Below are 25,509 nucleotides of genomic sequence, written 5' to 3' on the forward strand. Positions count from 1 at the left end.
CCTGGGCAGGGATTCAAAAGGTGCTGGCAAATCGTAGCCAGATCTGAGCCAAAGCAGCCTGATGCCTGCAAATATAAAAAAAAAAAACTTGTTCCCTTAAATGGCCTAAACAGAGATGTATCAGTTCACATCCTGACACTCTATATTTTTTGGTACTGAAAAAGGAAGTGACAAGAGAGTGTTTTCCAAAGCAAAACCCTTAACTCCCCGGTGATGCAGCTGTCACACCGATTCAGAGAAAGTAAAACAATATGCGCACGCAATGTACATGTCGGCGTTTATGCCCCACCGCTTGAGTTTGACACGTAACATTCAAATAGAACCAGTTTGATTGAAGTCGTGGGAGTGATTTTTTTTTGACAAGCTCTTCATGCTCGGAGTTTGGGGTCTATTTTCTCCTTTGCCTGTGTCACAGAAAAGCAAAGCGTCTGGATGACTTGTGTGAATGGTTACACAACGGTAGGTGGTCTCGAGCAATAGGGTACCCATGGGAGCTTTTTTTTTTTTTTTTTTTAACTTCACTCAAGTCCCAGGACACCGCACGCTGAGTTCATTCATCCAGCTCAAACACTGGCCGCAGTTTTAAAGAATAAGCCTCCCTCTGTTGAGTGAGTTTTTTTGTGAGACTTTGATTCCCCGGCGTGTTAAATGTGTCATGGGTAAAGTCAAGAACATCGTTCTCTACTGATGAATTCGCAGCATCATCCTGATTCGACAGACGTCAACGGGCAAACTCATCTGCCCTCAAGAGAAACTTCCCTTCCTTCTGTATAATCACATTTCTCCACATCTCTTTTCCTTGCAGGGTGTACACAATACTCTATTTGCATATTGTTTAAACGTGCTGTTATCCCATGCAGCATGTGTGTTCTCGCATAATGCGCGTGGTAGGTGGCGCAATAATGAATGTACTCGACGGGTAAAAGTCAGTTTGCAGAGGCATTAGATTCTTCATCATAATGGCTGATCCACATACATCCAGACGGATTTGAAAACCAGGCCCGCTCTCGTCCAAATCCTGCTGAGGATTTCACTGCAAATTGATGCGGTCCCTTTTACAATGTCCCTGCCTGGGTACTGACAGAGCCCCAATAAATCAAAGCAATCACGGTGGAAAATATGGGGAGGACCTCGCAGTAAATCCCCGCTGGTATCATAAGTGTACGGCATCTAAATGCAGTCTGTACACACTAGCTGTCTCTCTGTGTTCCGTGCTGTCGAATGACGACTTTGTTTTGCCTGTGTCTCCATCTCCTTCGTCGGAACCTCCCATGTCGACGCTCAGCGCGATTTGAGACGTAATTTGCATCACTTTAAGTGGCGTCCTTGGTTACTGCGCCTTTGAATGCAAAATCAGCGTTCGCAGTGCCGTTGCCAGAAAGAGCATTAGAGCACACGTCATTACACATTGATCATCATTCCACCTTGACACTGTAGCCGACGCCTCGTGCAGACTTATGGAGCAAACTCTGCACACTTCGGAGCATTTATAGGAGAACTACTAGTTTTTGCAACCTGGACCTTATTTCTGGCATAAAATACAATAGTTTACTCACCCATGTAACTTTTGTATAATTTTTTGTAGTCCTTCGGGAGATATTTAGATCTGTGTATATCCATATAGTGGGAGTGACTGGGGCACCTAAACCCAGCCTCTAAATAACGCATTATCTGCCGCGAAACTCGTTAATTTCACCAGTATTTTGTTGATGATGATAACCACTAACTCCGGACTCAACGGGGAATAGCACTAGTGTATGATAACAAAATATTGGTGAAATGAACGAGTTTCGCGGCAGATAATGCGTTATTTAGAGGCTGCGTTCCGGTGCCCCAGTCACTTCCACTATATGGATATACACTGATCTAAATATCTCCTGAAGGAATACAAATTACACAAAAGTTATATGGGTGAGTAAACGACGAGTTATATCCGTAGGAAGACCGTATGTGCTAGCCGGCTGTTGGTTGTTGTCTTTACAGTGTTTTTTTTCTTTAAGTGCAACTTTTTTGCTCCAGATACAGGCAATGTGAGGTATGTGTAAAGGTTTCCACTCTTGCACTGAAGTGCATCACGCGGCACAAGAGACTTTACCCTATATTTAGATCATTGTATTTGGCTCGCCGACAAAATCCGCAGAAAATCCAGACGTAGTGAATGATGACCCACTAACTTGGTCCCATCTGTATGAAGTTTTACTCCCTGCACATGTCACCTCCTGTAACACCCTTCTTTCAAGATATTGCAGGTCTGTTTGCAGGCTGAGTGTGCACAGTAAAACTTCTGCAGATGGTCCAGTATGCAGCAGCATTTCTAATCCTCTATCAACTGAAGACAGCCTTGAAATCCTCTCCGCTAAATGCTTTTTTTTTCCCCTTCTAACATTATGGGCTTACTGCTAAGTCACCTCCAAAGTAGCTGCTGCCATGATTACTACCAGATTTTCCTCATTACCAGTTTTTATGAGCCCTGTTGTTCACTGTGATCTGCTAATGCGCGAGCCCTACCATTACTGAGAGGCACTGAATGTCAATATCAACTCTTCTCTTTTCTAAGAATCTCTCTCGGTAGCTTAAAAAAAAAAAATTGCTGGAAAAGTTATATCTTCCAAGGGCACTAGCTCACCTCACATGCTCTTTCTTTCTTTGTACTTTTCTTTTCTTTTTACTCTCTTCAGCCTTCTCTAGAGGTTTAAAGAAAAAAACTCCAATTTGCTAATCCTGCCTCCAAGCCCTGACATAGATGTCTTTAATTAATAATTATCCGCAATATATATATATATATATATATATAAATTTTAAAGTGTTCACACCAGAAAATGTCAATATTCTGACATTTTCTGGTGTGTCTGTAAGAGGAACATTGATGGACCGGTTACAGGAGACCCCGAGCAGTCCGTATGAATTACAGGGACATGCAAACCACTTTAATGACGGCGGGGCCTTGAATGGATCACGCTGGAAAAAAGCAAAGTCGCTCTTTCGCTCCTCTGTTCCTTCTAAATAAATAGTCCCTTTAGGTCACAGTACTCCCCTGAGTGGCATCCCTTTATGGTGATGTGACCTGATGAAATATTCCAGACATTTTTAGCACCTCTTGTCTTCCACTATGAATCTCTGCAGTCAGCATTTTACCAGAATGTCCCGCTGTGGGGCCGACTGCCAGGTACATTTTTCACCGTATCGACGATATTGTGGTAAGCGGTGAATGCAGGTAGGCGCCATGGTGTTTGCTACCACCAATGCCCAGAGGTGTACCAACACCACTGCTGAAATATTTAAAGGGCTATGTTATAGCAAGAGTTTTCGTGTAAGATTTCTTTCTTTTTTTTTATTATTATTTTCTTGTTTGCCAGTGCAGTGTTAATGCTGGCCAGCAGGGGGAAACGTTTTAAGGCCTCTTTTGATCCTCTTGCCCCCACCCCTGTCCCTCCTCTAGTCCTCCTGAAGTGAGGAGTTTCTGTGTAAACTTCAGTCCTCCCCACAGAGGGAGAACATATGTTGGAGATCTAGCAGAGGCACAGCAGACAGGGTGTAGACAAAGAAGCTTTCAGACCGGACTTACTTTCTGCTGTTGGACATTTTTTTATCTCCAAAGTCTTCAGCCCTCTCATCAAAGTTAAGTGTGAAAGTTTTGCAGACATGGATACACCTTCTGCTGTGAGCTCTCTTCTCCTGGCCCTCGTGCTCTCTCTTCACCTGCACCACCACCACCTCCTCGTCCGGGCGGCGATGGACTCCTGCTATGACGAGGGGGGCGGGCCGAGCCGGTGCATGCCCAAGTTTGAGAACGTGGCCTTCAATCGCACCGTGGTGGCATCGAACGTGTGCGGCTCCCCACCTGAGGACTACTGCATGCAGACTGGCTCGACGCGCTCGTGCCACTACTGTGACGCATCGGAGCCGGACCTGAGCCACAACGCCAGCCTCCTGACCGACTTCCACAGGAACGAGGAGCCAACGTGGTGGCAGAGTCAGTCAATGTACTACGGCATCCAGCACCCCAATTCTGTCAACCTCACCCTACACCTTGGTAAGACATCTTTGTCATCCACACCCATAAATCACCCTTTGACCCCTGCATTCTTAGATCTGACTTCCCTCAACTTGTAGAGCAGTTTGTGGTCCAGGTCAACTATTTGTGTGCTCAGGGTTCAGTTCCGGTTAAAATGATGTAGTGCATGTGTCATTTAAAGTTCTTGAAAGCTTTTCACGTGCACTGCATTTCCAGGAAGACAATCTAAATATCAGCAGTAGATTTAGCGCTCCACTGACTGCAGATGGGTTCCGGTCTTAAGAGTCTCACAGCGATGCTGGTGGTTTTCTCACACCGACCGAAATTAAGTGTCATCAGCACTTCGCTTTTCTTTCCTGTGCAGCCAGTTATCTTGATGCATTGTTTTGCGCGCTGTGAGTCAATAGGAGGGGAAATCTTTAATACAAAGCAGATGTGCAGAACACATGATTTGGATTCCAGAGAGAGAAAAAAAAACAAAAAACACTTTGATCCAAACACGGCTCAGACTTGTGAGTATTTCTGAGGCCCAAGTCGCAGGGGAATGTCTGAGAATTTGCCCACTTCTGTCTCATGTCGTCTTTCGTTCAGCCCACATGCCAAAGCATGGAGTACTGGTGATGAACCCATCCAAATCTGGTTGCCACAGGGCAGTCAGAACTGAAGGAGATGATTGTCAACTCACACATCCTTCATAGAAACATTGATAAGACGTTGGCGACAAATCCATTGTTCCTTTATGTCATGGACCCATTTCAACTTCGACATCGGAAACAGGTTTCATTTCATGTCACCTCAAATGTAAGACAGAACTGAAAGGAATAAGGCCATGATAGGGAACAGAGCACCAAGCGAGGATTCGTTTGGAATTCAAAAGATGCACTTTTTAATACCGAATGCATCTGCAGGTAAATTTAATTAACCCCCAGAGCCCCACCCGGCTAAAATTATTTTTGTATAGCTAGGGACTAGGGATTAGGGTTCAGCAAGTCCACTGTCGCTTGAAATTATATTAGTTTTCCGTTCACGTTTTGTGAAAGTTTGCACAGGAGTTTTGGATAGAAATACCTCAGACGTGCACTGCAAAATGCACCTTTTGGAACTTGGTTTGTTGGCCAGAAAAATGGCAAAATGAAGGGGGTAGTAAAACATCTATTTCAACTATGGTTTAGATAAGTTAAGGTATAGATTTGCAGGAACTGATAAGATAAATAGTTACCGTTAGCGTTTAGTCTTAGAAAACTGAGGAAACCATCACCTCAGATAATTTAACTTGAGCTTGATTTGTACTCAGAATTAACATGTATCCATGCACCGCTTCCTCTGATGCATTATTTGTGTTACTAAAATCATTTAAAAGGTAATATAATGACTTTTAAGGATTGCTTCCTTCACGCCTCCTTTCCTCTGAGAAAATGCACTCCACTCACTTGTTGTGCTTTGCATTTCAAGACATTTCTCATTTAAAAAAAGCTTTTATGAGACCAGCTTGAGACGTTAAAATCATCATCCAATTCCGGTGCCGCGCAAAACTACTGTAGTAAGTAATGGGCTGCTATATCGTCACTATAACGGAGTAAAACTGCGGCGATAATTGTTGCAAAGCATTAATACAAACCTCTCTACGCAAACACCTTTCCCTCCTTCCGTTTATTCTGTGTTTCTGTAACAGAGGTCTCTTATCAACAAGGGCGTACACGCAGGAATTTGGGGCATCCTGGAAGAATATTGCTTTGGGTTCCCCTTTATGACTGAACGAATTTTAATTACTGCTCTTGTAAAAATTTTATTCATTCTCAGTTTTAATACAAAGGCATAAAAATTCCTATTCCGTTCCCATGCATGTCATCTCCTTGGGTTTACACTCCTATCTGCACAGTCCAAATATCCAATATTAATGCTAAATTGAGAAAAGTCAGAAAGGACGTTTTCTATTTTCTGTATTCAAATGAATGTGCCTCTTGTGATTGAGGAACTCGTACTCACAACGGCAGGAGAATTGACACTTTCTAGATGCTGGGGGAAATCCATCAAAGTAAGCTAAATCAATTCTTCCCTCTTCTCTGGGTCATTACCGCGTGGCACTGTTGTCAAAAAGTGCACCGGCTAAAAACTGCAGACACGGATTTATTCACGTTGGAAAACTGGGTCTAAACTAGCCGCACGTTTCTTGAGGCCTCGTCTGCTACTAGCTCTCTAATGACAAGTTTTTGATATTGAACTCAATTAGATAAGTTTTCAAAAATTTAACTTATAGGTAATCCAATGTATTGACTTTTTGTAGCTTCTGTCTATCTATGTGGTCAATTTAACTCATGTCTTGGAGGAAGGCTGATATAATATGAATACTGGCAAATATAGAGGCTGCTGAAGTTTTCGCATTTCGCACACAGCGAGACAGAACTCTTGACATAAAATAGAGATGCCTTTGAAACAAGGCTCTACAAAAGAGCATTAAACCGCGGTATTAGGTCAGCAAAAATATTGGCACCGTACACGTAATGGATGGGTGGATTTTAGAAGCCGTTTCTCCACCACTGAATAAAATAAATGTCAAATTTCTGAACAAACAAGATTTTAGATGAATCTGCCTGAAGTTTAGGTAAACTTTAAGTCGTCAATTAGCCATTAGTCGTCAAGATGAGAAATCTAAGTAGAAACAAATACCTTATTTCTGGCGTAAAATTTGATCGTTTAATCACCCATATAACTTTGGTGTCATTTGGAGTCGTTCGGACGATATTTAGAGCCGCGTATATCCATATAGTGGGAGTGACTGGGGCACCGAAACACAGCCTCTACATAACGCATTATCTGCTGCGAAACTTGTTCATTTCACCAATATTTTGTTATGATACACTAGTGCTATTCCCCGTTGAGTCCAGAGTTACCTGTTATCATCATCCAGGGTCTGTAGATTGACCTACTAACCTCTGACCTGGATGATGTCATCTCTGAGCGCCGCGCTCATGACATGACATGTTGTCTATTCACGGACGTGCCGCAGTTTTTTGTCCTTTGGCCAGCTGTTCCTCTCTCCGCCTCCGCATCCTCCTTTCAATGAGCTCCTCATCCGTATGCTCAAAACGGTATAACGTCCATCATAAACAAAGACGTCATCCACAACCTCAGAATCGGAAAAATATTCAGCCATGTTGCAAAAAAATAGCAGTAGCAAATTACAGGTACACAAGCCGACCGTCTCGCGGGTGCGCATGGCTCCGGACTCAACGGGGAATAGCACTAGCGTATCATAACAAAATATTGGTGAAATGAACGAGTTTCGTGGCAGATAATGCGTTATTTAGAGGCTGCGTTTCGGTGCCCCAGTCACTCCCACTATATGGATATACGTGGCGCTCCGCTTTTTAAATATCTTCCGAGCGACTCCAAATGATACCAAAGTTATATGGGTGAGTAAACAATCGTATGCCAGAAATAAGGTCCAGTTTGTAAAAAACGTAGTTCCCCTTTAACCTAACCCACGCAGAACATACAAACCCCACACAGAAAAGGCCCCAGTCGGCCTCATTAGAATATTGTGTGGCTACGTCCTATGTGTGGCGACTTCGGTTCAAAAATGTCTTTATATGTCAGATCTCCTCCCGCCTCCTGCGCCCGCCGGAGAGTGGGCGCCCTCCCGTCAAACAGCCGAGCTTCAAAGGAACACGAGACATGGACAAAAATGATGACAGAGGCTGAAAATGTCAGCGCTCCGACCACGTGACTGCGTTGCGTCACGTGCTCTGAAAGCAGGAAGCGCCTCCATCAAACGGAGACTATTGATTTCCATTGGCAAGCAGATGTCTGGCTGTGTTTTGGGGCTTAGTTGTTTGTATTCTCTTTCCCTGGGAAAAGCCGGCAGTGGCGCTGCTGCAAAGGTATGTTCTGAGTTGTCTGAAGGGTTTGTTATTCTTCTGACAAACCCAACACCCACGAGTCTGTCTCTCCCTTAGACTAAATTGACCTTTGCTCCTACTGAGATACTGACCAAATGTGTTCCATACTCTAAAGCCTTTCATGTTTCTGTCTGGATTCTTCGATGCAGGGGGATTACACTCTCCCAACGCACATTTTTATGTAACCGACGGTCCCTAAATGTTGTATCTGTGGCATCCTTTTGGTCCATATGAAAGCTCTGTGATCCATCTGGGTTGCCGGCAGGGGGGGGCGCCTTCTACATTACTGTTTTCTTTCGGCTCTCCAAACAAAACAAACGGTTCTCTGAAGGGAATACGGGCAAACGCTGGGATGATAAACACAGCAGTAGGATGCATACATTGCAGCCAGGTCAGAGTGGGCCTGTGGAAGAAGAGTAGAAAGAAGAAAAAAAAAAGGAGGGGGGTCTGCTTCAAGGGGAGTAAACAAAACATAATGAGGAAGAAGGCGTGGAGGGTTTCTGGGGAGGGGGGGTGCTGGGTGGTTTGCTGGTAAGGAATTGGGGTCAGGTTTTTCCCACAAAGACTTGTTGAGAAACTCACACACACACATTCAAACATTGATGTCTGCAGCTGGTTCTCATTGGAAGGGAAGCAACATCCTGTGTGGGATGTAAACCAACGATAAAAGCCCGCCACGGTTGGCAATCAGAATATCGGCGCGCGTACTGTACGAGACCTAAGAGAAGAGTTCATTATTAAACTTAGAAATGTTGCATGATTAGACTATAAACCCTCTCTGCCGTTTAGCGCAGTCTGCGGCACTTGTGAGTTTAGTCTGCGCAGACGAGGGGGCAGCTGTGTTAGGCTGACACAGATGACTCAGAACAGGTCAGACATCGTACTTGTGCAGTTCTGAGTACTTCTGCAAAATGCTATTCGTAGTATTTAATGGTAGACTCTGTGCAACGCATTAAGGGCTTCAGTTTTCGTCTGCCTTACATCCGCTCTGTAAAGCTTTTATTTTATTGAGTTTTCAAACCTAATTTTCAGAGCTCACCGAATTTCCACTAACAAAGAGATGCTTCCAAGCCCAAATTGTATAAATAAATAAATGTATATTTGTCACATTTTTGTTTTTGCTCCCTGTCTACTTTGCTTCCAATAATTAAAATCCCACTCTGCTGCGCCCCCCATGTAAACTAATGAATGCTCACTGTTGCGCCCACACGAACTAATGAATACATGAACGCACTCCTGAAAGAGGATGATGCACGAATCATTAGACGTTAAGCGTAAACGCATACAAATATCCTATGCAATTAGTGTGCATTTCATCACAGGGGATATACAACAACTGTTTCATCTTTTTTTTTTTTTTTTTTTTTTGCCTCAGTCCCAGCAGGGCTGAGCTCACCTCATGCGGGGAGCAAATGAAAGCTAAATGATCTTACGGCTCCTAAAGGAAAAATACCATTAGAGATTTCTGCAGAGACAAGAGAGAAAAAAAAAAAAAAAGCCTAGTTCTGACTTGGCAGAGGAAAAGCAACAGATGTCATTGCAGCTACACCGGCGGATGGCATCCCTCTATGAATGTGCAGAGCGGCTGAGACTTAGTATCTAATGATGTAGAAAAAATACCCAAGGGTGCACTCAAGAAGCCTGTTAAGACAGTTCCTCCATGTTACTCCTCGTTCTGGTCTCAATATGACTTCAGTTTATGTCTACGCAGTTAATCCCCTTTCAAGTTGCACAACATTTGGCAGATTTCTGAATGTGTGTTCATACTCGGGTAGTATAACTCTCTAAATCTCCCTGATACGACTCCAAGATTGTTGTTTGGACTGTCTACAGTCGGTAAACAAAGAGAGGAAATGACACCACTCAATCAAGGAGAAGCGCCGTATCTCTGTTTGTTTTTGGATTAGGGGGAAAAAGATGCGAGCGTTCCTACAAAACCAAATAAGGACAACAGCTATACCATTAATCAATGGGGCTGCGGTTGTCCACACAGGAAGCACTGCGAAGAACAATCACCCGTTAATTCCAGCCTTGTGAAATGAGCAATATATAAACAACGGCAAAATGCATCCTTTCCTTTCACTTCCTCTTAAAATGTACCTGGTAGACTCATCCTCTAATTCTTATGCACCTTCAAAATTACTTTACATTCACAATGCGGCAGCAATAATAACGCAACTTAGTCAGATCTGGTAAATCCCCCAACACTAACTCAAATGGAAATGTGGACGCATCGCCTCATTTGTGCTGGATCCACCGCAGGATGAGATTCTGCTCTCAAATACATTTTTTTCTTTTTCGGAGATTGAAGCCGATTTAACAAGAATACAAATTTACAAAAAGTCGTCCTTCTACCTCCATTTCCTGATCTGATTCCTACATAGCACAGAAACAAAAAAGCTTCAGACACACCATTCAGTCAACAACACTCTGCCCCTCGTGACAGTCATTGGTATTTTGTTTAATGAATCACTCCATTATTGATCAGATCCACTGATTTTCTGTTGTGGCAAACAGCTGCATTCCAACCACTGTTTCGAAAATACAGTCAGGCCCTGTTCTCTTTTGTGATTTTGAACCCACTGGCCTATGCTGTGCTGCATTTAAAGGAGACCTATTATGCTTTTTTTTTCAAGGACTCTGCTAGATTATTTTAAGATGATTCCCAATTCAATAACAGTACTTATCGACCTTGTACCGGCCCTTCTTGCAACCCCTCAGTTCATCAACTGTTTGAAACATAGACTGTATATAAATATGTACAGTGCGTCTCCACTTCCTTGCATTGGCCAAACTGATGCTATTTTCCCGGGGATACATCTTGCGGGTTTGGAGCCAGAGACTTTTGATTTCATTCTGATTAATACTGCGCTCTGCTCTACCTCCACCAGTTACAAGGAAATGTTGGTTTATACACTGTACTCTCAACGCAGTGGTTGGCATGGCAACTGGTTGTCATCATGATGTCACATTGTCAAATAACTAACTAAAACGAAACTTATCAGAAAAATTTACACTTGAGTATGCATCAACATTATTTTAACTACCTAAAATGACAGTAACCATCCTTGAAAAAAAAAAATAAAAAAAATAATAAAAAAATATGTAGATTAGTGTTTTAATTTGGCCCAAGTCCCTTGCACTAACATGGAGGGGGTGGAGCTTATGACCTATACTGCAGCCAGTCACCAGGGGGAGCTCTACTTGTACTACTCTTTTTAAGGCCATTAAATCTTGTTTATCCTAAAAGCCAGTGAAACACCAAACTAACGGTCAGCCATTGACCAGAGCCTCTCGGCAAAGAATGGCTCTTCCTGTTTCGCCTCTTGAATGAGGTAAACAAACTACTGCCGCCTGCTGGTGTGGAGAGTTATTTTATTTTACACTGGTGCGGCCTTTTTTTTGGTACATCTGTGGCATTGTCTCTCGATGTCTCTGCTTTTTGTACGGTAGTTATTTATATGTTAGAGTATGCTTAATGCCTCTAACTCTGCTCTAGTAAACTCTTTTGCAAGAATGTCTACATACACTTACAAAGACGTTTGCAGATTGACTTTGTTGGTGTGCTGCGCCTGGAGCAGGTGATCATATACAGAAATCCGTGATGAGATGACATCCGCTGACTATAAAAGAAGGGAAAACTATTTTCAGGGTTCACCTCATTATCCTTAAACTTTAGCTTTAATGAACATACAATACTGTAACATCATTCAGTATATTTGACAGCGAATGAGGAGAAACATAATAAGCCCCCTTTACTTTAAGTAGAAAAACAACTTCTTTTTTTGTCTCATTCCCTTTGACCTATGTTTCACTTGTGGGGCCCATTATGAGCTGGATATTAAAAACATAATCCCGGACAGTTTTCTACTCCTGCAGGAATGCCATTCATTTAGCTTGCGTAGAGGAAAAGGAAATTAAGTCCATCCCCTTATGTTTTCCTTCTTTCTGTAATGCAATTATGTCTGTTTTTTGTTTTTTTGTCTTTGCTCCTGGGCCCTAAACTATCATCCCACAGTTTTTACCTCTTACATAACAGACCTGATCTAACTATATAGATACAGTGGATCTAGATCTAATACTAATTCTTTTAATGATTCCATTCCAAGCTAATCGTATCCGTTTTCCACAGGGAAAGCCTTTGAGATAACCTACATACGATTGAAATTCTACACCAGCCGGCCGGAGAGCTTCGCCATCTACAAGCGGACGGAAGAAGACGGGCCTTGGTTGCCTTACCAGTATTACAGCGCTTCTTGTGGGAAGACCTACGGGAAGGACGCTAAAGGTTACATCCGGCCAGGGGATGATGAAAGGACTGCTTTATGTACGGATGAGTTCAGTGATATTTCTCCGCTCACCGGGGGAAACGTGGCTTTCTCCACCCTGGAAGGTCGGCCCAGTGCGTACAACTTTGACCAAAGCCTGGTGTTGCAGGTGAGGGTGCATTTTTCTTCCTTTGTTTTGCACAGATTTCACATTTAATTTAATCAGACAGATTTGGATTAAACATAGAACACATTTAGCTTCTCGCTTCTCTTTGATGCATTACATTTCAAAAACTTCACATCCACATGGTCATCCTTTTTGAGATTTTGAGGGAATAAATATATATACGAACATGGACAACTTTTTATTATAGTTCTCCAGACACAAGGGCTTCTCTTCCGACATAGACGGCCCGTTAACAGCCCCGTATAACTCGCTATGAAGTTTATAACCCCGTGTGATGCTCCCAGCCTGCACTGCACACACTTTTACACAAACAAATATCTTATAGCGTGTGTATGCGTGCCTTCAAAGCAGCCGAAGTAAACCTAATGTTATGTTTAGCTCTGATTAACATTGATGAAGCCTTGAGAGGGCTGTGCTGAATTAATGGCAGCCTCTCGGGGGCGAGTCTTGGAGGGGTGGGCACAGTAAAGCGGGGATGTAAATGAGTAAATAAAGCACTTAATGCAGCCACTCCTTTGCCTTTGACAGGGCTGTGAATATGCACGCATGCATCTGTCCAGGCACGTGTCCTGTACCTCTCCTGAAGTCGATAAACCCTTCGAAACTTCTCCCTTTATTAATCACTTGAGATATTCACCGCCATGTCTGTTTATCAGTGGCTATAAGAGAAATGACGTACTCTTTGCCACATTATCTGTAGTCTCTGCTTACATTAACTTGTAATGGGCCAAAACAAACATTAAAAATAAGCATGTCACGTCAAATTAAGCTTTCCAATTAGATCAGAGATCCTACAGGACTATCTACTGAAGGAACATTAATTATGCTACATATATTAATAATGCTTTATGTGATCTAATGAATCAAAGATGTATGTGTGGCTCGAGATAGTATATCAGGAAATAAAATTAGACAGCCAGTCTATGCAGTAATACACCAATCAGCCACAACATTATGACCAAATGTTGTGTAAGTCTCCCTTGTGCCTCCAAAACAGTTTTCACTCATCACAGAATGGACATGGGCCTTCTGAGGGTGTCCTGTGGTGTCTGGCAACACAAGGAGTGTCATTGCTATGGGGTGGGGGTGCCTGGTCTGGTCTAGGGGCGTGCAAACGATGAGGTAAACAATAAAAATCCACGTTCGAACCCGAGGTTTCAGACTGAGCTAAGCATTCATCTTCTACACAAAAATACACTACAGAGAAAGATCTATTTGAGCTTGAAATCATGCAGTGCTACTCCTGTGGAGTCCCTGAACTAAAAAATATAGACCTGCAAAAAATATAAACAGGTCAGCTTTAAAGTCCACCTTCTTTAGGTGAACCTTAAAATCTGTTTTCAGACGAATCAGCTCGAGTCGATGCAGGGGTCGAGTTCGGCGCGAGATGAAAAAGATTCAGCTCGAGCAAAGTCGTGTGAATCCCCCTCGCTTCGCAAATGTGCTTCAGAAACCCGCGGAGACGAAACATGAGAGGAATAGTTGAGTCACTAAAAGTCAATTAGGATAAGATCATGAATGCAGTGACATTGTAATGAAGTGGAGTCATTATGTCTTTTTTTTTCTGTTTTTAATCAAGAAGTCAATTTTGCTGCAACGTTAATCAAACGGTTTGCCTCTCCGTACTCAAAAAGAATTAACATTTTGTTTTTGTTGCCAAAATGGAATGCATGCAGTTTGCTGTGAAAACATGACTAAGAGACAATTATTCAAGTCAATCCATGTAAACACATACAGATTAGGAGCTGTACCGACTAGTCGACTTTACTGCTGTACCATGACGCTCTAAGCAAGAAGTGAGGAGCCCAGTGGGTCGTTGCAGCAAACGAGATGCAGTTCATCAATTGTGTGGAAATACTTCACTAAAGATGAAGCCCATACTACTGTGACATGTCCGTCCTGAAATACAACTAAAGTACTACTGCATTACACACTCATCTGAAAAGGCATCCGCTAACGCTAGCAGAGGAACGGTGCAAATCCTCTCAACGGCAGTCAATGAACTTCACCTGTGGTAACAGAGAGAAGGAGGCTTATTAGAGTTATTAGACCTTTAGCTGCCATACACAGATAAGGCTTTGGAGATATACCGCATTTTTTTCAACCCGGCTACATTTAGCCATTAGCTTACAACACGCTGTGAAGTGCTATTAAATGCTATTGACGGTGACAGTTTATATAGGCTTCACCAGGGGTTTTCAATGTTTTCCAGGCCAAGGACCCCCAAACTGATGGAGAGATGGAGCAGGGACCCCCTACTTATGTATATGTGTATTTAAAGACATTTGTGGAAAAAATTGTGGGGGGTGTAAAAAAAATGGATAATCAACCAAAACTGTCGCGACCCCTAGGTCCACAGGGGTTAGGGTTAGGGTTAGGGGCAATAAAAATGTAAACTGCAATAAAAATGGAATTGAAGGGACTGTCATGTAAATATCAGTATAAATATGAATAACACTATAATTATCTGAAATTGCCTGCACTTTTCTGTCCCTCAAAACTAAAGCAGCAGCAATAATTCAATCAAACTGATGCAGAAGTGACAAACATACATAAATGCCCTAGCCATGAGTGGCATGATGGAACTTTTCTTGATGCAGACCGCACATTGGCCTCTCACTGGCCGAGCCTTTTTCATTCTGCACTTTGCTTCTTCCCACTCAACCATAGGCTATCTGTATGTTGCTATTTTTACCCCCCCATCTCCGCAGTAACAACAAAAATCAGCCCTCAGTTCCAGTCGTTTTCGAAGGTAGCACCACGTTCATGTGTTCAGGCGATCGGTCCGCAGTCTTAATTTCCTCCTGCGAACGCGCAAAAGTCTTCCCGCGAAGCAATAATGGGAATAATAATAATAATAATAACAACATGTTCTTCTGCCTGACCTTTCTCCTAAAATTTAGTGTGAAATATGTCTGGCAGTGACTACCACCTCTGTAAAGGAAGCTGTCCTCCTCCACATCATTAAATAAGAAGAGTAAGTGTGGATATGTGGAGGATATGCAGTGTAACCTTGCATAACCGTAACCTGCTCCAAACTTGATGAAGGACTCTTCCAAAACTTAAGAAAGTAAAAGTGAGGACATTTTACCAGGATGTTTGTTTCTCGTTCTGCCGGTGCATTCCTTTTGCCGTAGCTACGCACCTTTAACAAATCAATTTAAAGGTGATTTAGCTGCAGCGCGGACAAACTCTAATATTTCTTCCCAGCTCACTCTTGATGTTTTGAGGCTCGCCTGTGAAATATGCCGTGTGTCAAATCTCTGAATGCGACTGTTTAATGAAAAACTGCTGAAGCAAACCGCAGCCCGGCTCTAACCGGAGAGCCGGTTTTCGTCACCCTGCACTGGCGCATGTGAATAATGTTTGATTCATTCCCGCTAATAAAACACACGAGTCGAAGCCGTTTTGTAGCAGTTAAATTTGAAATGGAACATGACACGAAATGAGGAGTCGCTTAAATCTTCAAATTACGAAAAAGCCACTAAATTGGCTCGATGCTAGTCGCCTGTCAGGGACTTATCGTGGGAGCGTCGTTGTTTTATTTGCACCCTAAACCCCCCCCGAGACGGGTTGGAAAAAGAAAACTGTGTGATGCATCCGACAGCCCCTCGAGGCTATGGTGTCGCTGCCTAAACGCATACCTTAACCCCCACCCACCACCCCCTTCCCCTCCAACGCACACATGCTTCGTGCCGGATGCTGTCTCCTCATAAAACCGCCCCTCTCATCAACACGCCACTTTTGGGTGATGCCTCTGCAGCCTCCTGCAGAGCGGAAAGAGGCAGCTTTTTCTCAAGAGTGATCCCATTTGAACACTGAGGGAAAAGATGGAGGGGTAGACAGCAGCAGCAGCGGCGGTGAACCCACATCAGCTCTCGAGCATACGCTAAGCCGCGCTGAGCAGCGGGATAAGGACGTTTTCTCCTCGTCTCTGCTGTGTGTGGGGTTCGCTTGCATGTGCAGCAAGTGAAAATAGAAATGAAATGCACTATTGGATTAGCCTTAGTGTTGTTATGGGTTTGGCACATACTGTGGCAGGCTACTGTCAGTAAGACGACAAACAGCCGCATGAAAGAGGAGTCGGCACGCAGGACTGGATTTGGCTCGGGAGATTCTGCTCCATCTGTCCGACTGCTATAGGACAACAATGAAAGGAGAGTGAATGAAAAAAATAAATATGTCTGTGGCTTAGCAATAGCCTCTTAACCCACAGTTTCCACAAGCACAGGCTTCATTTCTGGTTTGCCTGCTCAGTGTGTATCACTTTGCTTCACCCTAGTTGCTGGTTTTTGTACATTTTTATTTTGCCTGAGAGCAGTTTTTTACATTTTTTTTTTTTTTTTAAAGAAAACAGCTCGGTTTCCAAGTTTGGAGATTATTAAACTGTCCTTTTCTGATTAATCCTCTCACACTAGCCATCTACCACTGTGCTATTTCGGTTTCTATCTGCCCGTTATATAATTTTGGACTCAATAGCAAGTTAGTCCGGGTTCATAGGACGGAGGATTGAGTCTGCCATCCTAAAGTTCTGTGCAGCGAGCATTGTGTTTTCAGCTGGAAATGCACGCTCCGTGAATTAACACAGAGAGAAATACTTTTTCCGGCCATGAAAGGATTATGTGGGATTAAGGAGTTAGGGACTATAAGGATTATACGAAGGAGGAACGGGGAACAGGTAGTCCGAGAGTCAACAACAGTGTGATAGGAGGAGAGTGCATTATGGTCAGGGTGGTAGATACTCGCCTTAAACTCTCATGACCTGGGTTCAGTTAGAAGTCATTTTAAAGATTAAAAAAAAACATATTGGTCGAAACCTTCGAAACCTTTACTTTCCTGAATTGGCCAGTAACCTCAAACTTAAATGAAGTCGCTCACCTACAGGAAAAATGATAAATCCATGCAGCATGCAGGTGTCACTTAATTCAGTGTAAGTGACGTGTTATTCCCGTGCGTGCATCTCATTATTTTCCATACACTCAAAGGTGTAAAACATTTTTTTCACATCTTGCTATCTTGGGTTATTAACCGCTATGCAAGGTTTTTGTGCTGTGCGAGCTGTTATCACACCTTGAATGTAACATGAACTATTTAAAACAGCACCTTGTGTGAATATGCTATAAACACTATATGCACCGATTCTTCCTTGGTTGTCTTTGTCGACGCTTTTAACTAGATCTTGAAACCATTGTCGTGAGGTTGACTTTAGTTGTTTTTATAGTGGAATGTCTCAACAGCTGCTGAATAGACTGGCACAACATTTTAAACGGACATTTGTGGATGTCAGAATGAGGTTGACAGATGTGTTTTTGAGTGAAATTCCTCAAGTCTTGTCTCAATGATGACATTTCTTTCTTATGCACATTTGTAATATTGAAGGATCTATTCTATTACCTTTGGTGAAAGTCGAGCATGGTTAGTCTGCGATGGACTGGCGACCTGTCCAGGGTGTACCCCTGCCTCTCGCCCGATGACAGCTGGGATAGGCTCCAGCAGACCCCCGTGACCCTTAACAGGACTAAACGGGTATAGAAAATGAATGAATGAATGAATGAGCATGGTTAGCACTGATTGCCTCACAGCAAGAAGGTTCCGGGTTCGAATCCAGGCCGACTGGGGCCTTTCTGTGTGGAGCTTGCATGTTCTCCCTCTGTCTGCATGGGTTCTCTCCGGCTACTCCAGCTTCCTCCCACCGTCCAAAGACATGCTGGTCAGGTTTACTGGTGATTCTAAATTGGCTGTTGGTGTGCATGTGAGTGTGAATGGTTGTCTGCCTCTCTGTGTAAGCCGACAGCTGGGACAGGCTCCAGCCCCCCCGCGACCCTTCACAGGACAAGTGGTTACAGAAGATGAATGAATGAATGAATGAATGAATGAATGAATGAAAGTCAAGCACGTGATCAAGCACCATCATCAGATGAAAAGCCAAAGCTTGCAGTGATTTGGCTTTTGAGAGGGTGGCACAGTGGTGTAGTTTCCTGCAAAGCTAACACTGTGCTAATTAGCATGTTGCAGGTTGATTAATCTGTATCTACAAAACACTGTGCTAATTAGCATGTTGAAGGTTGGCCAATCTGTACCTGCAAAACTAACACTGTGCTAATTAGCATGTTGCAGGTTGCCAAATCGATACCTGCACAGCTAACACTGTGCTAATTAGCAAGTTGCAGGTTGGCCAATCTGTACCTGCAAAGCTAACACTGTGCTAATTAGCATGTTGCAGGTTGCCAAATCGGTACCTGCACAGCTAACACTGTGCTAATTAGCAAGTTGCAGGTTGCCAAATCTGTACCTGCAAAACTAGCATTATGCTAATTAGCAAGTTTCAGGTTGCCTAATCTGTACCTGCAAAACTAACACTGTGCTAATTAGCATGTTGCAGGTTGCCAAATCGGTACCTGCACAGCTAACACTGTGCTAATTAGCATGTTGCAGGTTGCCAAATCTGTACCTGCAAAACTAGCACTATGCTAATTAGCAAGTTGCAGGTTGCCTAATCTGTACCTGCAAAACTAACACTGTGCTAATTAGCGTGTTGCAGGTTGCCCAATCTGTACCTACAAAACTAACACTGTAAACATGATAATCATTATTTGTGTTAAAAACAGAAAATCAGTCTGTTGATTTTAGGATTTATCTCAAATTATTGTTGTGCCGAGTGGCAACATCCTCACCCAGCAACTAGCCACGGCTGTGGACTCCATAAGACTCTGGTAAGTGGTTGATGTTAACCCCAACACTGAATATTTGGCTGGTCTTCTGATTTACTGTTGCACTTGTAAACCAACCCATTGTTATTCTGCAGAATGGAAGAATTTCCTTCAATATTCTGAGAAAACTAGATGTCTTCACACCCGGTGACCTGTTCATAGACTTCAGCAAATTGAGATTGGAGCGCCTAATGAGTCTGAAACAGCCTCTTTGTTTGCGAGTGAGGCGAGGCTTTTCCAATGGCTGGTGTCTGTTGAAGTGGTTTTGTTTTTTTGCACTCATCCAGAATCTCTTCTGTCTCTTTATCTCGGTGACTTCGTGATTCCCGTTTCCCCCAGGTGGTCTGCGGTGCACTTTTTGTGAAAGCGGAACAGCCGCGGCAGCTTTTCGCTTCGGCTTCCTTTTGGCCCCGGTGAACATTTATGTGATCATTACTACATTTCCGTGTCTGTGGGAACCATTATCGCCAGCTGGATGGGAAAATCAATCAATTCATGCATTAGTGTTTTGAAACACTATTGAGTCGGTGAAAAAATAATGATTAGGTTTGCATAAATATGTCAGCACCTTCTTGTGTTATATCGTATTCAGTTCTGGTGCATGCAGTAGGTGGAAAAACTTGCCCCGTCCATTTTATAATACTAAAGTACATGAAAAAAATGCCCTGAGGGAAAAAATGTCAAGCGTGATTATGTAATTACTGTCTTAAAGTGTTGAATAATTCATTCTCTGTGTACAAAGTAATTAAGATCAATATCAATTCCATAAGGTTCCAGATATTTGATGTGAAAATGGCTGTTAATATAAAATAGTTCACTACTACTATAGCCTGCTGCATCACATTTACTGTAGTATTTCTGCAGGAGAGATCAACATTAATATTCTTGAACATAATAATTATTGTTGAATACACATTCTGATCGAATGAATGCTGCTACTGCTGCTGCTGCTGCTGCAAAACAATCGCAGGTTATTATATAATGTTTCTCCAATTAACCAACTCAGTCGTGCCTTCATTTGTTCTGTCAAATGAGTTGATGTTGCTGCAGGTGTGCAACTTTTAATTCAACACGCTAAGCCCGTGATTGCTCCCGTTGATTGATATTAATGGAGAAAAATACCCACGCTGAGTGTTTTCCTCCTTTCTCGTCGTCGGTAAATGGACATTTTTCCCGTAACTGTCACAGTTTTGAAAACAGCTTAAAGACCCCTTTACCACGTCAGGGAATATCGTAATTTCTCATTAGCCTATCGAACCTTAGGATGTTTTTGTGTCACTGGGGAGGCCGGGAGGCCTTTGGTGGCTACGTGATCGGTGTGCAGGCGTTGCTTGCATTAAAACCCGACTACTAATGGAGTAGCTGGCTGTATTTCAATATGCGTTGGATGACATCGACCCGCTGATTATAAAGCTGCGAGGGATCAATATAAGCTAAGAATACATAGATTGGGTGGCAAATCTCTCAGCAGACCTGCCAAACACGCTCCCGCTTTCACTCCCCCCCCCCCCCCCCCCCCACCCACCGCCTCCCTTTTAAACAACAAGATGAGGAGACCCATAATTGACTGTGATCTGTTCTCCCATTAGAATAAAAAAAGAGGGATCAATGGCACCATTTCTCTCGTTAAATATCCCTCTCTACTTTTTAAGGGTGACGGCACAGATGGGTGCAGTGAGCGGAGTTAAAAACGCGTCGGGGTGGTTGGAATGCAAAAGAGTACATACGCTTCCACGCAGTGAATTATCAAAATAAAGATAATGGGATATATATAGTTCTTCTTTGATTACGACATTCGGCTTCCTGTTTGAGCTACTGCACTGAAAAAAATTAGAAGAAATAAAAAGCCAACCCATTAAAAAAAAGGATGGCTGGTGAGAGCAACACTATTTATTAAATGCAAGATGAATGGCACAGAAATAAAGGAGGAGACGGCAGCAGGGAGGGAAGAACATGGAAGCTATTTGTCATGAACAATAAATACAGCTCCTTAACGCTTCTTTCCTCCTGCACTATAAATAGTGAGTGGTTTAGTTTACTTTATTTCACCGGGGTAATTCTCTCAGTTTCAAAGCTGCTTTTCAGGAAAGGGCTGGGTGAAAATATTAGGACAAACAATAAGACTTACAGACTGCCACTGACTTTAATTCCATTATACCGTCAGTATTCGCAGTTTGCATTTGCTCCTTAACTGCAAAATGGGTCAGCGTCTTACTTGCCACTTCCCAGACAATTAATCTTTGTGATCTCAGGATTTTTTTTTTGTTCTTTCCTGTAGTGCCATAATCAAGTCAAAATTTAGAATAGGCAACTTTCATTTAGCTTGCGTTTAATGGGGACTTATTTAGTTTTTCCTCTTATGTTCTGTCCCGATATTAAAAGTTTGGCTTAAACATGGCCAAAGTTTCAGACAGTGAGGTGACAAAAATGTAAAAAATAATTAAATTTCCTTATGTGATCAGCTGCTCCAGGCACGACACACGGCCATTAAGTCAAACCACGGTCTTCTTGGTAAATGTAGTTTAAAGGCATCACTCCATGCTCCAAATTACCACCAATAAAGTAAAACAACAAGCAGGTAGTATTTATCAAAGGTTGCTGCGGGCATTTGTGCAAACTCCAGGTCAGAAGAATGAGAAATTACTATTCAGTAGGTTTAGTTTTTGCAATTGGACTCTTCATAAGTGCAAGAGGATGAGGAAGCAAAGGCTTTTATGGTGGGTATTTTAGGGTGGAAGCCAGCCTTCCCCCTTTCTCAGGCATACAACCAACCAAGGGGCCTGCAGAACAGTCAACAGGGATATGAACAATATAACAGCACAGACCTGGAAATGAAAATTAGCCAATATTAGCTAAAAAAGAGCTCACAACTTGGAGCCACTCGCTGTTCTTCCGTGCTATAAATCCTGCTTTTATGTCGGCCCGCTTAAAAAAAACAGCACATCTGTTGTCACTGATGAGTCTGGCAGCCTTGCTAAACGGAGCGCCGTCAGAAATCACGCTCCCTGAAGAACTCCTTCATCTCCCGATGCCTCCTCATCGAGTCAAACGTGTGAATGGGATTCGATTATGCGGGGGCGCTTCCGTGCGGCGGATGTGAGATAAGAATGAAAAGATATCGCGTTTTCATCAGCCGGCGTGAACGTTTCCCGCCGTATGAGAAGACCTCACGTTCGCCTTTATGAGTCTGACCTTTTCTCATCCTGGACGGCAATTTGGGGTCTTGGATTTAACTCAAAATGCAAACCCTAAATAGCTCATGTGCAGGAGGGAGAGAAAAAATTCAGTCTTCCGATTGTAATCAGTGATTAGCCTGCACGAAAACATGTCCATAAAACTAGTCTCTGTTTTTGTGAACGCCCTCTCTTGGACAGAATGTGTTGTTGTTCATGGCATTGATGTATTCGGAGTAAATGCCCCAAGCAAATGCTGTCCAGTTCTTTTTTCTTTTTTTTCAGAAATGTTTTTAGCAATATTTCATCTCTATAGACATGTGCAGTGATCCAGCTAATGTAGGAAAAAATCATATCCCGGGGGTTCAAAATGGTTCATAGCCTACCGCATTTTGTCCGTCTCACTGACACTGTTGGGGATAGAGGGATGCATTGTAAATAAAATATCAGCGGATGAGCCGCTATGTATTGTTGCACAGAAACAGGTGCTGATGGACTGTTAAAAAAAAAGCTCTTCTCGCTTTTTGTTTTCAAAAAGGCCTCAGTGACAGATAACAGTGAGGCCAGATTACTACTTTTCCTTCCCTTGCAAGGAAATAAAGATTTGTGTCAGGGGTTAAAGCCACAATCTTTACATACAGATTGTCAACGGGGCATGAAATGATCCCTGTTCCTCGATGTGCCATGTCAGTGTGCCATTTCCGCTGCATATGGCTCATACAGGGCAATGCATATTTCATGAGGCTTAACACAGGAATTGCATCCTGTCTGTTTTATTAGCATTTTAATCCCTTTGCAGATTTGCCGCTTGCGCGTCAGCCTGACGAGTGCATAGTTTCAATATAGAGACTTCACACGCTTCATCTGCTGCTTTTAAAATATACCTGCGTGCCATTTTGAGGGGTGAGAGCGAAATTACATTTAAAAAAAACACGAGTGACGTGTAAATGCGCAGGTGTTTGTGTCTCTATCGCGAATAGATAGGAGCGCCGTCTGTTACAGCAGTGATTTAATGTGTTGCCAAAGGTCAGAGAAGTTTTTACTGTCATTTCAACCGTATATAGCAGTTGCAGTGCGGAGTGAGACCGTGGAGCTACATGAAGACAGGGCTAAGTACAATACAAAGGGCTGAGAAAGCTTATGCAGACAATACAAAACAGTGCAAACAGTACGAATGTTGCAGACAGTGTAGACAAACAGTGCCGACAGTGCGAAGATGAGAGACGGCGCAAAGACAAACAGTACAATACACTTGGGAGACAATGCACTTACAGCAAAGGACACTTCACAACAACAGAGAGCGGCGCCGAACAAATAAGCAGACTAACAGAGTATGAGTTAGGGTGATTGTAAACGTTTGACTGATTAGCAGCATGGTGCGAGCAAAAGTCTGGGTATAGGTTATGACATGATTGTGGTTGTTCAGTCCAGTTTTGGCGAGTTCAGATGGAAGCAGGGTGAAGAGCATGAGTGAGGGGGTCATCCACGATGCCGCTGGCTTTGCAGATGCAGTGTTTGGTGTAAGTGTTTGTGACGTAGGGTGGAGAGACCCAAATGATCTTCTCAGCTGCCCTCACTATCCGCTGCAGGGTCTTGCGATCCGAGACGGTGCAGTTCCCAAACCGGACATTGATGCAGCCGCTGAGGATGCTCAATGTGGTCAGGACGAGAGGGAGGGAGTGGAAGATGTGCTCTTCTCAGCTTCCTCAGAAAGTAGGAACACTGGTGGGCTTTCTTGGTCGTGGAGCTGGTGTTTCGTGACCAGGTGAGGACCTCTTTTGGAGGATCCGTCGATGATCAGCAGAGAGTGGTCCCTCTGTTCCCTCCTCACAACCATCTCCTTGGTTTTGTCAACGTTCAGAGACAGGTTGTTTGCTCTACACCAGGCTGTAAGATGTTGCGCTTTCTTCCCTGTATGCTAACTCGTCGTTCCTGCTGATGAGTCCCACTACGGTCGTGTCATCGCCTTTCTTGCATTGCTGCAGAGTCGTAAAAGTCAGCAGGGTAAACACCAGAGGACTGAGTGGTGGTGTTGGGGATGCTCCACGATCTTGGACTAACTGAGGTCTCCCATTCAAGGATCTAGGTGTGGAGGACACGCAGCAGGCTCAGCTTTTCAATAAAGTGCTGAGGGATGATTGTGTTGAATGCTGTCTAATACTCGTACTTGTGTGTCCTTCTTGTCCATGTGGGTGAAGGCCAGGTGGAGAGTTGTGGCAATGGCGTCGTCGGTGGAGCGTTTGGGACGATACGCAAAATGCATTTCTTTTGCCAAATTAGATTTTCATGTGAAATAAACAACACTCACCTCGTAACATGGCATTTAGATGTTTTCTCTAAAGTAATGGCTTACTTCAAAGGGAGCGCTGTTGTCAAGTTTATAAAGCTCCCTCTTTTTTTTCAATAATCACGCAGAAGATGAAAGCTGCCGTATGAATTCAAATTTAATTTGTTCAGTCATCCATTAAAACGGTTTGTCTGTCTCCCCTGCCACCAGTCCGTCCTCTCTCGCCCGCTCTCTCCCTGCATCTCTTGCCTCTCTCGCTCACTCCAGAAAGCCGTGTGGCAAATTGGAGCTCCGCCGTTGAATGACAATGAGTAAAAGGGAGGGGGGGAAAAAATACATATTGAGGGCACAGTGAACTTAAGCAATTAAATTAAAAAGTTATTAACTTCGGAATGAGGGACACTGCTCTCTTTCCTGTCACCGCCTGCAGCCAGAGGCTTCAGAGTTCAAGGAAATAAGAAGAGGAAGGCATGTAGAGAGGAAAAAAAAAAGAGAAAGAGACAAGAGATATTTTTTAGAGGTGAGGGTGAAGGTTACAAGCCCCCAAGCAGAGATGTCCTCTAAAGTAATGTGCGCAATATCCTCAAAAACTTTGCTGCGTGGGGCCCCGATGCATGTCTGTGTGAGTGAACCTGCTCACCGGATCATTATATGGTTATTGTCTTAAGCAAACTGGCTCATTGCCACTCGTAACGCCTCAGCCTATTCCTAAGTCAGCATCATTGTAGCATTGTGAACCCAAATTCCGAGGGAGTGGGAATCAAAGTTAATTAAGCTTTTGCTGTGGTTTGCACAAATAATAAGTAATGGGCTGACTACTAATTAACCCTAAGAAACTGCTTCCTTTCAGTGCAGTAAGTGATATTTGGAACTATGTCTGCTTTTTCTTATACGATTAGCACTGTTCTACCAAGCCTGACTAATAACTCTATGTGATTATGCTCCAGTACGTTGTATGATAAACTGAAGA

General features: G+C 43.2%; 1 protein-coding gene across 1 annotated transcript in view; it reads left to right on the forward strand.

Moving 5' to 3' along the window:
- Nucleotides 1–3,642: 3,642 nt before the first annotated feature.
- lamc3 (laminin, gamma 3) overlaps nt 3,643–25,509 on the forward strand; it is a gene marked incomplete at its 5' end in the record, with an annotated part of 123,900 nt that continues 102,033 nt past the window's right edge. The window contains 2 exons of the mRNA XM_084572442.1: nt 3,643–4,033; nt 12,047–12,351. Of these exons, the coding sequence (XP_084428568.1) occupies nt 3,643–4,033; nt 12,047–12,351 (696 nt within the window). The remainder of the gene's footprint in view (nt 4,034–12,046; nt 12,352–25,509) is intronic.

The sequence above is a fragment of the Chelon labrosus genome (genome assembly GCF_963514085.1).
Source record: "Chelon labrosus genome assembly, chromosome: 22".
Lineage (NCBI taxonomy): Eukaryota > Metazoa > Chordata > Actinopteri > Mugiliformes > Mugilidae > Chelon > Chelon labrosus.